Source organism: Vidua chalybeata, chromosome 5 (genome assembly GCF_026979565.1).
Source record: "Vidua chalybeata isolate OUT-0048 chromosome 5, bVidCha1 merged haplotype, whole genome shotgun sequence".
In the NCBI taxonomy this organism is placed as follows: domain Eukaryota; kingdom Metazoa; phylum Chordata; class Aves; order Passeriformes; family Viduidae; genus Vidua; species Vidua chalybeata.
The window spans coordinates 63,548,937-63,562,089 of NC_071534.1; the positions used below are offsets into that span (position 1 = coordinate 63,548,937).

The 13,153-nt window shown below is 37.6% G+C and overlaps 1 protein-coding gene across 1 annotated transcript in view; it reads right to left on the reverse strand.

Moving 5' to 3' along the window:
- Nucleotides 1–9,714, reverse strand: part of SEMA3E (semaphorin 3E) — a 126,042-nt gene extending 116,328 nt beyond the window's left edge. The window contains exon 1 of the mRNA XM_053942703.1: nucleotides 9,594–9,714. Coding sequence (XP_053798678.1) covers nucleotides 9,594–9,708 — 115 coding nt within the window. The 5' untranslated portion in view covers nucleotides 9,709–9,714. The remainder of the gene's footprint in view (nucleotides 1–9,593) is intronic.
- Nucleotides 9,715–13,153: the final 3,439 nt, after the last annotated feature.

Genomic DNA, 13,153 nt, shown 5'->3' on the forward strand with positions numbered 1-13,153 from the left:
CTTCTAGAAATGAATTAACTCACTGCTGCAGAAGAATAACCACAGAAACTGCAGTCACTCTGCAAGGAATACTATGGAATCAGTAAAGTGCTTGGGACTGTTTACAGCCTGGTTATGAGCTATAATAAGTGCTGAACCTGCTGAATACTTTAACACCTTCTCAGTAGTGTGATTAGAAATGACTGCTATCCCAGATGCTTGTCTAACCTGAAAATTTGCAGGAGGACATGGCCATGCCTAAGATAAGCAGAGAAGAGAGAATAATGACTTACTGCGTGTAAACACAGGCACGTAAAGACAAGACATTTTCTCAGCAACAACATTAATAAGAACAAGATCTCAAAGACAGCTTATGTCTTTCTGGGCTCCCAGACAGCACATATTTTCAAGCTTTGCATCATACCATTCTCAATCAACTAAGATGAAATATTTAATATATAAAGGAATGGGTTTATTTTCCTTTACTCTTGGCTTTTACCACACACCCACAGGAGAGCACTTAGCTTAATCATAAATAAAGAGTTGCAGGAGCTCATGGAATTGAGCAACACTTGCTAACCTTTAGCTTTCTGGATGAAAAATGACCTTCAGCAATGACCCCAATGAATAGTGCTATCTGGAACAGTTCCCTCACATCAAGAAACCTATTATTTTGCTATTATTAAGTTTTAGTAACACTGCTGGGAGAAACCATCTGTTAAAGAGAAACAAGGTACTAACCCTTAGGTATGTGGAGACTGTTGTTTTCTGCAATCAGTTTAAGGCACTTTTCATTCATTTTGTACAATTTCCTTTCACCAGTGTCAGGAAGATCAGAATAAGAAAAGACCAAAATCCTTGTGATGTTTATTGCACATGAACAAATAAAGATATATTTACAGCTGCATTCACCACTTTACTAGGCCTATTAAGCGAATGTGTTGTAAGAAAGAGCTTATAAAGCAAACTTAGCAACAGTAAAAACCCCATTGTTTGACTCCCCACAGAAGCTTCAATTGCTTCACAGTATGAAGTCAGGAATCCTTTAGATGAAAATAAACACAGAAGAAGTAGAGAACAGATACATTAAGGATGTGAAGAGGAGTTAAATCTTCTTTCACTGAATGCCTATCTTCCAAGCACTGGTCCCTTGGTTTAGAGAATTACTTTTGGGAAAAAAAAAAAAAAAAGACCCATCATCATGTTAGAGGAGTCTAGCATGAGTTAAGAATTTATGTTTGCATGTAAATTTATTTTTGGGGATTTAAAAAAAATAAAAAGAGAAGATAAACTGCAAATGCTGAACAAGCAAATCTCCTAAAACCTGAAATTCTTCATTACTGATGTAGTAAAAATGCTAGCAACATGATTTCACAAGGACCATAAACAACCTTTTTTCATATCTATTCCTGCCAAATCACAGTCTGAAGAGTACTGTATATTGCCTGTCATCAAATTCTTATAAATAATTTACACCTTTTACTCAGGCCAAAGAGATAGGAGAAGCTGTCAGTGATATTTTTGACTTTCTCCCATTTTTGGCTACTAGACATTTTTTGGTTGAGTTTAGGTTTTTTTAATTTTTATTTTTCATTAATGAAATTTTTAGCCTTTAATTTTTTTCTGTTTTTTTGACATTAAATATTCATAAAGATCCTTTGAACAATATTGCAATAGATCCCACAAAGCAGACAAGTCCTATGCTTCTCATATAATCTTCCTTGACTAGGAAGTTTCCTTCACAATTAGGAATTTCTGATATGAAAATTCAACCAAGAATCATGATATAATTTTTGAATGCTACGTGTATATGTCAAAGTAGGCTTTGCCATTTGACCATTAGAAGGTTTCTTTTGCACTGACTGTAATGTGCAGAAATTTACAAAACCAGTTTTTAATCCATTCCATCATACTGGATGTCTAAGTACTAAGAGCCAATCAGTAGCAGGCAGCTGAGTTACAGAGAGTGCTATGGCGCTGTGTTTCTCCATGGAAAAGCAAAGACAACATGATGCAGTATTGCTGCTTCCTGGTACACAGAATTGATTCTGTTCTTGTGGCGTTTAAGAGGGAAAAGGTTGGCACTTCCACAGGGCAAATGAAGTTTCAGTCTGAAACAGAACACTGCATCCAGGAACAAATCTTAGATCATTACATGTAACTGGAGAACTCTTCTTGACTTTTAATAAGAGTTGAGCAGATTCTGATTGACAGAAGAGGCAATAAAGCACACCAAGTACTCTAGCGAGACAGGGTAGACATGACATAAACAACTGCCAATTCTCTGCTTTCACCTGAGACTAATAAAACATAATTTAAAGATGAGATTCAACTTTTATTTCATCAAAAATTATTTTGCAGTTACATGAGTGAACCAAGTTTTGCAGCTATTGGCTGCACACACAGGCTGGGTGTCATGCCAGGGCCAAGATGTTTGGCAGGCATCCCTTTGACAACTTTGTGGTTGCAGACCTCCTGTACATACTTGCAGAGAAACTGTAAAAGGAACCTTTGACATGCCATTACATTCTGGAGGTCCTCTAAATTTCACGTAAAATAAGAATGAGTAGACTAGAAGAGGAACAAAGATTCATCACTAAGATTATACATTCACCAAGAGCAGTGCAGTTAAACAGTGCATTTGGATGCTTGATTGTAATGTGCTGCAATTTACAAATCCTTTGAAGAGGTCTAGCATCAAAATGCCACAAAGAACCCCTGAGAAAAACCAGAGAAACCACTCCTGTTTGTAACATTGTGTCTTAAAGAATAAAAAAAAAAAAAAAAAACAAAAAACAAAAAAAACAAAAAAAACCAAAAAAAAAAAACCAAACAAAATTTATCTTAAAGTACTTTTGCTTGAGTGATTTTTATAAGTAGGAAAATCATCATAGGGTAAGAAAATATGAATACATGTTGGTACATTCCTGCTTTACATTGTTTTGAAAGGAAAAAAAATAGTCTTTAGACTGCTATAAAACAGTTTGCCAAAGGGATGCAGCATGAGTGAAAGCATATCAATTTATAGCTTAAACTAAAGAAAATGCTTAGAGGAAAAGCACATTGAAGTCAGCTTCCAATTGAAGTTGTTAACAAGGAGAAATCTCTCTTCCAAAATAAGAATTTGTAGCCTTGAGGGTGATCAGAAGAACCAAGACCAAGGGGAAAATGGCATTTGTCAATGTGAGATAAACACATCAGTTTTAAAATTGTTCTGTGAGAGAATCACAATGGTTTCCTTTGTTTTAATGTATACAGTAGGCTCAGTAGATTCAGTTCCTCAAACTGAATCTTAGTGATGGCAATTTAAATTTTTCTCCAATTTAAAGATGGAATTTATTTTTAAAACTTCTCAGATATTGTTTCTTCAAAATTATTTAAGCTCTTTCTTAACATGAGTTTGAAATTATGGATAAAGTATACTACATATTTTTTATAATGCAATATTTTCATTCTTTTTCAACATGCTCTTTCATGTTTAATTCTGAATCCTTAACTGATTTAAATAAATGCCAAACGTTAACTAACCAACACAAAACATTTTAAATAGTATACTCAAGAGGGGTTTTTCTCCCTGTAAAACAAAGATTGTTATCTTTATCCCTACAGGCTATGAATTTCTTCAAGAAATGATGATTTTTGTAATTACACTGTCTGCATGCTATAACTTCATCATATTTGCCTGGCTACAAGAAGAAAACCAGGGCAAGAATTTTAATAATATATAAATTTCCATTGTACACTTTTAGTATATTTATTGATCAAAAGTTTCTCAAAAGGCTGGACACAGATGCTCACCCTTGCACATCATCCTGTAAATCATGTAAATAGCATGAATCTTGTTTTCATTTAAGCAAAATGTAATGCCTGCTTTCAGTGAAATAATGATGAGTACGATATCTGATGAAGAGTTTAAAATAGCAGATGGTGTTATCACTTTGAAAGCAGGGAGTTAGCTGCAGAGAAGCAGCAACATGCAGGTTATTCTGGTCTTGCACCTTCAGATAGTACTTAGCTCTCTAAAGCAGGAGCAGAAAGTGATTGATGTTAGGCTGCAAACCGTCTGCTCCTTGCATCCCCGGCGTGGCACTTATCACTTCAGAGCTCTGCTACAGCAATACTTACAGCAGCCTTTGTCAACAAAATACAGTTATGAAAGGAACTAGCATAAATTCTCTGCCAAAAAATTCCTGTCTCAGTGAGCAAGGCACTCTAGGATTACTTGTAAGCACTCCAGAACTTCCAGCAGTCACCCTTTGTGATATGGATAGATAATGGACCTAAATCTTGTCCTAAATGTTGGTAGACAATCAGTTGCTTATCCAGTGGGAGGTGCAAAAGCTCTCCTTTATGCCTCATAAGTGGCCTAGAGATGCCTGTGCATCTTTGCCTAAGATATTTCTAAGCTGACATTGAGTTCTGTGTGGCCTCAAGATTTATAAAACATTACTTGTCACTTGTTTTTTCCAAACACTCATAATTCTGGTTATCAGCCCTTGTACCCAAGCACATTTACATGTGGAGCCATAATAAAAACTATTAGTTTCTAAACCCTTGGAATTTTACTGCAATATAAGAATTTAATACAATATAAGAAATACAAAAACTTCAATCTGTTATATATACATTTTACAGATACGTTTATATGTATCTATATTATTTTATAGATATATTTATATATATATGGGTGTGTGAATACATATATAAATATTCTCCACTTTTGTTGTACATAGACCTCTCTGGACTATATATAAGCAAATATCACAAGTCAGTTCCTTATCCCGGTACAAAGTCAAGGTGACTTATATCAAGCATGAATTAAAATCTTTATTGAATTTGAATTTGCTTTGGTAGGGAAACTGCTCTTTCTTAATCATTCAAAACCAATGAAATCTGAGTTGTGTGGCTAGTTATTAATTAGCCATGATTTATGCAGCCAGGTGATTACTAATTGAAAATACTATACTATGATTAAACATATTTGATTACTTTAGAATTTGGAAATCACGGTCTAAATATTGCCTACATTTTTGTTACTCAATGTAGTTGTTAGCCCCTGAGTAAATTTCACTACCCTCTAGCTAGAGAAGGGAGTAAGACATCATGGATAAACATGGTGAAACTCTTAGTCTTAATCACAATAAATGCTAAATTGCAAATATCAGGAAAGTTAAAGTAGGTGTGCTGAAACTGCAGTTCCTGCAAATGGCAATGAAACATTTTTTCTGCTGTAACAGACCTCAGCTGCCCTCCAGGATGACTAGTCAGCCCTAAAAAAACTAAATTCTTCTACATTAAATGTTTTATATTACACGTTTTGCATATTAAAATCTGACTATGAACATGGAGAGTATCAGTTTTTGTCTGCAACATTTCATCTCTCCCTTCCTTAGCAGTAAGTCACTATTTGAAATATTTGTGCTTGGAGAATACATTTTTTTAACCCAGATGATTTCCTTCTAAGTTCATTCTGCTCCTTCTGCCTGCTGCAGCTTGACTCTACTATAGAAAGTTGCAAGCAGTTCCAACAACAGGTAAAAAAGACATATTTCAATGGGTAAGGCAGGCACAACTGCTTCTTAACCACACTTTTTCTAGACGAGAGCAGTGTCCAGTGCATACCTACACAATCTGAGGTCAAGTAATGCCAAAATCCCTCAAGTCACTCAAGAGAATGTAGTGGATAAAATAGAAAACAGATCCCTCAAGATGTGCAAATTGCTGCACGTAACTGCACCAGACCCCATTGCAGCAAGAGAATTGTACAGACCACTCTAAAAGCTCAATATCTCATTTTCATACTGTATTTCCTTTGTTCTTTACTGTAATTATGAACTAGGAAACAAAAACCATCCCAAACCAATTAGAAATACAAAGAAAACCATGCATAATGCTTGAATTAGACAATTACGTCCTTCATGTGCCTTTCAGGCCCACATGCTTCCAGTGTAGCTCTGTTAGGCTTGTAAAAATATATCCCTCCTGTCCTCTGGAAACCCAATCCATTTCAATCTGTAATGTAAATAGTTTCTTTTTAACACGCAGTGTGTGCTGATTTCACCTTAATTATATATTTCCCATTGCAAGAACTCAAACTGTGGGATACTGGGAAAGAATTTAACCAGAAGCCTATAAAGAATAGGGGCTGAAGCTTGGCTTCCATTAACACCTCATTAGCCAGTCTGTACTGTATGCAAAATGAGCTAATGGTTTTTAAATGAAGTTGTCAACCTATAACTTAATAATGCAGAAATATATTTTTCTGTAATATTAACAAGCTATAACACATGTTTATCTCTACAAATCAAGATGATGCTATTGGAGTACACAGATCTTGGATGATCATCTTCAAACACTGACCTTTAGGAAATTTATACTGAAATCAGTACCACTTGTGGTAGTACTGTTATGATTGCACTAATGGACACAAGATGATGGTTTGAGGAAAACCATCAAGTTCTGGATATAAACCTCAACTTACTAAAAATGAAGTTAGAGCCATAAAATGACTGCTAGGTGGTTATAGGATCAAGTCACATCTGATAAAGAAATGGCAAAATTCACATTTGAGTTTACTGTGAATTAAGACCATCATCTGCCTTAGCAAAAAAAATCACCATTACAGTTTGCATTGACTTGACAGGTTTAACAGTAGTTCATGAATGCAGGACTTTCATTAACTCCCACTGAAGCAGAGTAAATGGCCATGGAGTCAAACAGGGGTTGCACAATATATCCCTTAATTGGCAGGGGGATTGTGGTATTCCTATCCATCAGGCAACCCCTCTGCAAGGGTTAGGACCTGATCTTGTTGCTGTGGGTTTGGAGACATGTGTGCACTGCAGGTGAAGGTCTGGTTTGCTGTGAGAGCAAAAGGTTCCCATTCACTGTCAGACCAGACCACTAACTCACTTTCACTGAGCACCCCTTTAAAAGTGATTTAAAGAGATAGTTTTTGAATTTATATAAATCAAAGGAGACTAATTCGTGCAAGTATTCTCTTGACTCTAAGGAAAGAAGACTTTAAAATTGACTGGTTTTAAATATCTTTCCACAACAACAACAAAATCTGATGTCCATAACCTCATCATACTCATCACAGAAGCTTTTAACTTTCCAGTCAGCACTGGCCTGTCTTGCAAGGGCCTGAATCCCAATCAGCCACCAACATCTGCAGTTCCAAAGGGAGGCAGTCAGCAGGCCTGCTAACTTCCATGTTGCAAGTTCTTTGCAGTGAATTTTTTATCTGAGGCTGCAGCTACTCCACACTGAAAATTTAGACATATGGGCTCCATCCTCTGTGCCACAACAACAACTCACAGGACAGGCTAAAGCACCTTCACACAGAGGGTGCATGACCACCTCTTTGTAACTTACCCAACCTCTCTGGTACCCGCAGCAGCCTTTCTCTGGAGCAAATGCAATTAAGATGAGGGTCCCTCCTGCTGTTCCTGTTTGATTAGTGAGGACAGCAGTGACATTTGCTCATTGTCTTCATGCTTGGTCGCTACATTCTTTTGGCTGGGAGGGCTGCAGTAGTTGTTCCCAGGGTGGCAGGCAGGTATGCCATTTCCAACCCTTGGCTGGGGATATGTGGTCAGCCACTCCCTGACTGCATTTTACACTGCTTGTAAAATCAGTGACATTTCCTAAGTGTGAAAAATGGGATAGAGTACTGTACAAGGTGAAATATAAGATGGTGACGCGTAAGACCGCGGTAGGGAATTTATGAAGACATATCTTTCTGGGTTGTTGGATCAGAGGGAACTGCCATCAGGCAGGTAAAGTTTGGCCCTCTGTAAGAAATAGATGTTTTAAGACCTCTTTGAAGATATCAGAGTTATGATGTGTTATGGCCAAATTACTGGCTCAGTGCTGAAAAGAGAAGTAGTATGCAGTGAAATGCACACTAGTTCCAACCATTGGAAAGCAATTACTACTACAAGTGAGCAGAGAAGCAGTTAATGGTCACAGCACCATAGTGGGGAGCTTGCCAAAATTGTCAGCTAAGCCAAAGTCCTGAACCAACATAACACTAGGTCTATTTGTCTCATTTACTGTGCTTTTCTCCTCCCCCTTACCCCATCAGAAGCCAACAAATATCAAAAATAATTATAGCCCTAGCAGTTACATCTAGAAATAAATCAATATTCAAATGCACATTTTCAAGAATAAGATATGTGAAAGGGTTATACAATCAGCATTTGGCATTCATTCCTACTATACTCTGAAACCATAGGTTAAAAGAAAAGTGGTTTATATGTTAAAAGGGGTCATAGAATTTATTTAATTCAGAGCAATTGTTTACTTACAAGACAGCTTTCCATGAAAAATACTTGTTTCTCTAAAACATTTCAGTGCCCTATAAAAGCAAACCCCATTTCTTATAGCTTCCTAGCAAGACTTTCAGACCAATTATCCTATTCAGCTTCTCCATTCTTTATAATTGGTAATTTAGCTTGCTATATAAAACACAATTAAACCTTGTTAGGAGTAAAGCTGTATACACATGTAGCTCTAGATGCTGCTAATTCTTAAAACTTAGCCATTCTTAAAATAGGTATTCTAATGTACCTTACACTGATGCAGCTTAGTTATCACTTGCATAACCATTGAAGTGTTCTTGAGTAAATTGGAATTTGCTCATTCCCAACTATGTCAGCAAAAAAGCAGTTTGTTTTCATCTGTGCCTAAGAGATAATATTCAAACATTATTGATTGGACAATCATCACTTTATCTTGCACAATTACATTTCTTTCTCCTATTGCAATGACCATCTGTCATACCTGTCTAAGTATATAATCTACAAATGTATGTCCTGCCGCAGAGAACTGAAATGCCATGGCTATGCATAGGTATTTTTATATATATACAGGGCTAAACCCAAATAATAGGGAAGAGTTTAAATCACATGCAATCCAGAACAGAACAGAGACATTGAATGAGCTAAGGAAGAATGGTTCAGCCTTCAGGTAACTGAGACTTAAATAATTTTAAGCAAAAATAAAAGTTATAAGTATTCTACATAAATATATCAGAAAAGTAAGATTTTTACTTTGGGTAGCTCAGTTAAACAGCAAGCAGACTTACATTGGCAGGTACTCATTTTAATTATAGTGTGATGACACTTGCTAGTTTAGAAAATGAATCATATGGTTGCACAGGAATTCAGTCCTTTTGCCTTAGCTATATTTGTAGACAGATAGAATTCTAAAAGTGAAACAGACATTAATTGTTCAAGGGTTACACGATGCACATTTATTCAGCAATAATTTCAGGTTATCTTCTCCATTTCTTTCCCTCTTAATAAGAGACCTGACAGCCTTCTTACAGCATGGAGAGTAAGAGAGAATGACATGCAAATCTAACATGCTTTCAGGTAGAGGAATATTTCAGTAGTCTAAAATCATCACTGCAAGTACCTTAAATCTTCTAAAATTCAGTAAACTTAATCTAGGATGCAGTTTAGTACAAAGAAACAATTCACAAGATTTCTGAACAGGAACATTTTACTCTATCAAAGGACCATAATTTAATCCCTATGCAATACATTCAGTGAAGGCAATGAACTTGCACAGTACAAAGTCTTAAGAAACCTGACACACTGACCTACCTTTATGTGACAGACGTAACCTTGGTTGCCTCGTATCTGCTGCGTGACATCCAGCCGGTAGCTCTAGTAACAAGCCATAGAGTGCCAGGATTAGAAGGTCCTGAGCAGATGCCATCCTGCCCAAGATAAATTTCTTGCTCTCTTCACTGAACTGCTGCTGTTTGTTTGTTGTTTTGCTGGGGTGTTTTTAAGGCTCCAACTTCCACTTCCAGTTTGCCAATGCAGTTAGATCTCTCTCTTTGGTCAGTTTGTGGGGTGTCTCTGTGGGAAATTCAACGTTCATCAGAGCAGCACACAGCCTCAGCTAGCCATTTGTCAAGCTGTGCAAATGTCATGTAAAAATATTCCCTCCCTAGGACAATTGTTTATAAAGTGCAAGGACATTCCAAGGCGTTACTCTGCAGTGTTGTGTCTTGAGCTGTCTTTAGTAACTCTGCCAGTGGATTCAGGAAGAAGCTGTATTTTCAGTCCCTCCTGCAAGGCAATTCATTCAGAGAAGGAGGGAGGGAAAAAAAAAAAAAAAAAACACGGAAAAAGGGAGAAAGCACCCTCCTCCTTGGTGCTCCTCAGAACTCAGCCCCTTGCTCTGACTTGCCAAACAGCTAGTTTTAATTCACCTTTCACCTTTGCTAATTAAAAACAAGAAGTGCCATTCCCTCCTGGAGTTGCAGGATCCACCCAGCGGGAAGCCGGGCTGTCAGGCTGCTGTATTCACTGAGAAAGTTCAGGGAGGGTTTAGGCAATGTACAGTACTAGCTGTTTCTAGGAAGCGTTTTAATCCACGTGCCGTGCACTGATTCCTCAATTGCTTTGTGGTTTCACGTTGTAAAATGCCAGGAGAAGGGTCAGAATTCCTCCTGTCCCTCCCTTTCAAAAAGTCATTTCAGCTTTTGTTCCCAGCTCAGTTTTAGAGGAGGATCAACCCTTGCATTAACCATTTAAGTACATTATCACTTAGTGTCGTTAAACAGCATGCTCCTAAGTGGATCAGGGTAAAAAGAGTCTAGCTGTATACACTTTCTCACTCTAAAGAAAAAGGATCTGTTTTTTACATTTTTTTCCCTCTTATGTGCTTTTACACGGTAGCGTCTCCCCTTTACATTTTAAATGTCTCTGAGTCTGGAACCTGAGATCATCTATATATGACAGTAAAATTATTTATCTGAATAGATGCCTGTAGGATTGGGCAGTATTTTAAAAATATAAAAGCCTGATCAAAGCACTGTGATGATTAACAGCATCAGATTTAAAAGTGCCAAGCAGATACCTCTTATACTGCTAACAAGTAGCAGAAAACTTCATCTCTTTTTTGCATGTGTGACTTAAAATATACCCATGGCAAGAACTAGGTTTTTATACATCAAAACTACAGATGTCTGGAATACATTAATTAAGGAATAAACTTCTCTGTAATTAAGATCTCATGCATATAATCATTTAGGATTATGCAAGGTGCATTTTAGACATTAACAATTGCACTATTTTAATAGGATGAAGCACTAAAGTCATGTTAAGTCTTTATACTTCTCATTGTTTTTTACAGAAAAAGAATCACAAAGAAAGGAAAATGAAAACTAATATATGCATTTGACAATAATGCACTCAAAAAAAAAAAAATCGGTAGTCAACCAGAGATAATAATATCTGGAGAGAAAGATTTAATAAGACATGTCTGTATGCCAGCAAACTGAAAAGAACCCAGAACAATAATATAATGAAATGCTAATAAATGTGATAGCAGGATACATGGATAGGAAAGGACATATCTGTTCAAGAAGAATAAAATATATGAACTACTAGGACAGAGAAAAAAAATGCAGCTGTGCAAAAGGACAGAAGTAAACCATCAGAGTGCCCAAGGACTCCTGGAGGCTGCTGTATAATCAGGAGCAGGGAGCAGGTCATGTCTACCTGTTAGTTCTCCAGGAGCAGGTCACGTACTCATACCTGGGCTTGCTTTGAATCAGCTGGAAGCTGTGCCAGCAGCAGCTGAACCACGGGAGAACAAGCTAAATCACACAGCTATTTGCTCCAATTCTTGCACACAATTGCAGGTTGCAGTGGATTTTATGCTGATGTGCCAGCTGTCTGGGAGTAGCTCAGCATGAGTACCAGAGATATTGTCAGTGGAGAAGGCAACGCAGGCTCTGCCTGCAAGCACAGACCTCAGCAGGGATGAGTTTGTATCCACCTAATGGGATTGTTATTACTGGCACCTTTCTGTACTACTGAGGCATACAGGTGTTCTGCCTTTGGCCATTTAGATCTGCTGTAAAGCAGCATGATCTGGTGCCTGTTAAGTTTAGTGAAGACTCCCCTTTGGTTGTGACACTGGGAGTTCTTATTGAAATATTTGCATTTTTCCTAAAAGAAAAAAAAAAAAAAAGAAAACCAAAACCATCCCACAAACATACAATCAAGACATTTCTCAAAGACTCATTCTCTGTCATCATAAGCTTACAAAATGTAAACATTTCTGATTCTGAGGTAGTCCAAATGGATTTTTTTCTTTGATAGATCTTGTGTGAAATGTAATCCTTTTTCTTATTTATGATATGTATTTTCAAAAAGGACACAAAAATCCAAATGTGAGCTCACACTATGAAAACTAAAACCATGTTCAGTTAGTAAAGCAAATATTAGTGCAATATCTCAAATTTTGTCTGTCTCTAGAACTCCTCTCCAAGCTGCTATATGGTGTTATTTATTACTTTTCCTGGGCTTCAGCTGGCATCTGAGATGCTTAACAGACTGAATAGGTACACTTTGATTATCCTGAGATGGTACCAAAAAGGTTAGGGTGGCAAATTCAAAACAATTTCCCCAACATTAAAGTTCTGTTTTCATTTTCCAGCTGGGCAAAGGGAGCTGGAGGTGGGAGCACAAGGGAGCTGCTAGAAGCTATGGGCCTTGTTTTGTTTTTAGATAAGATGTAGAGTGCAGCAGGTCTATTCAAACAAATACATGCATACAAATAAGGGCAATTCCCCCACCAACCTGAGCTTGCATGCACTCACTTGCATTTCTAACCCCACATATCCCAGCCATTACACAACTCCTTGGCTCTCTACAAACACAACATGACCCAAGGCTGGAGCTCCAGAGGAGTCAGAAATACCCAAACAAGCTGATTTTCATATTTGTGCCCAAGGACAAAGCTTTTTTGTCTGAAATCTGATTCTCAAGCAGGGTGGGCTGTGTGGGTGCCTCAGGCTCCTTCCCTGCCTGCCGAGGGAAGGGCTGGGGCAAAGGCACGGAGGCAGAAGCTGGAGCTGCTGCTCAGTGTTCAGGCTTTGGCTGCCAGCAAGAAATCTGGGAATGGCTGCTGGGCATGGGGCAAGATGCCTGCACTCAAAGTAACCTAACAATAGAATAGGAAAATTCACATATAGGTACATACAGAAGATAGAATTTTTTTCCCTAAGTTTGTGCTCTCACAGGGTGAATCCTGTCTTTAAAACTCACAAATTGCTGTGTGAGGATTGCAAGCCCTTACACTCTTACACAACAAGTTTTGCAGCAAAGCAAGTGGTGGAAAGGTACACACAACTTCAACCCAA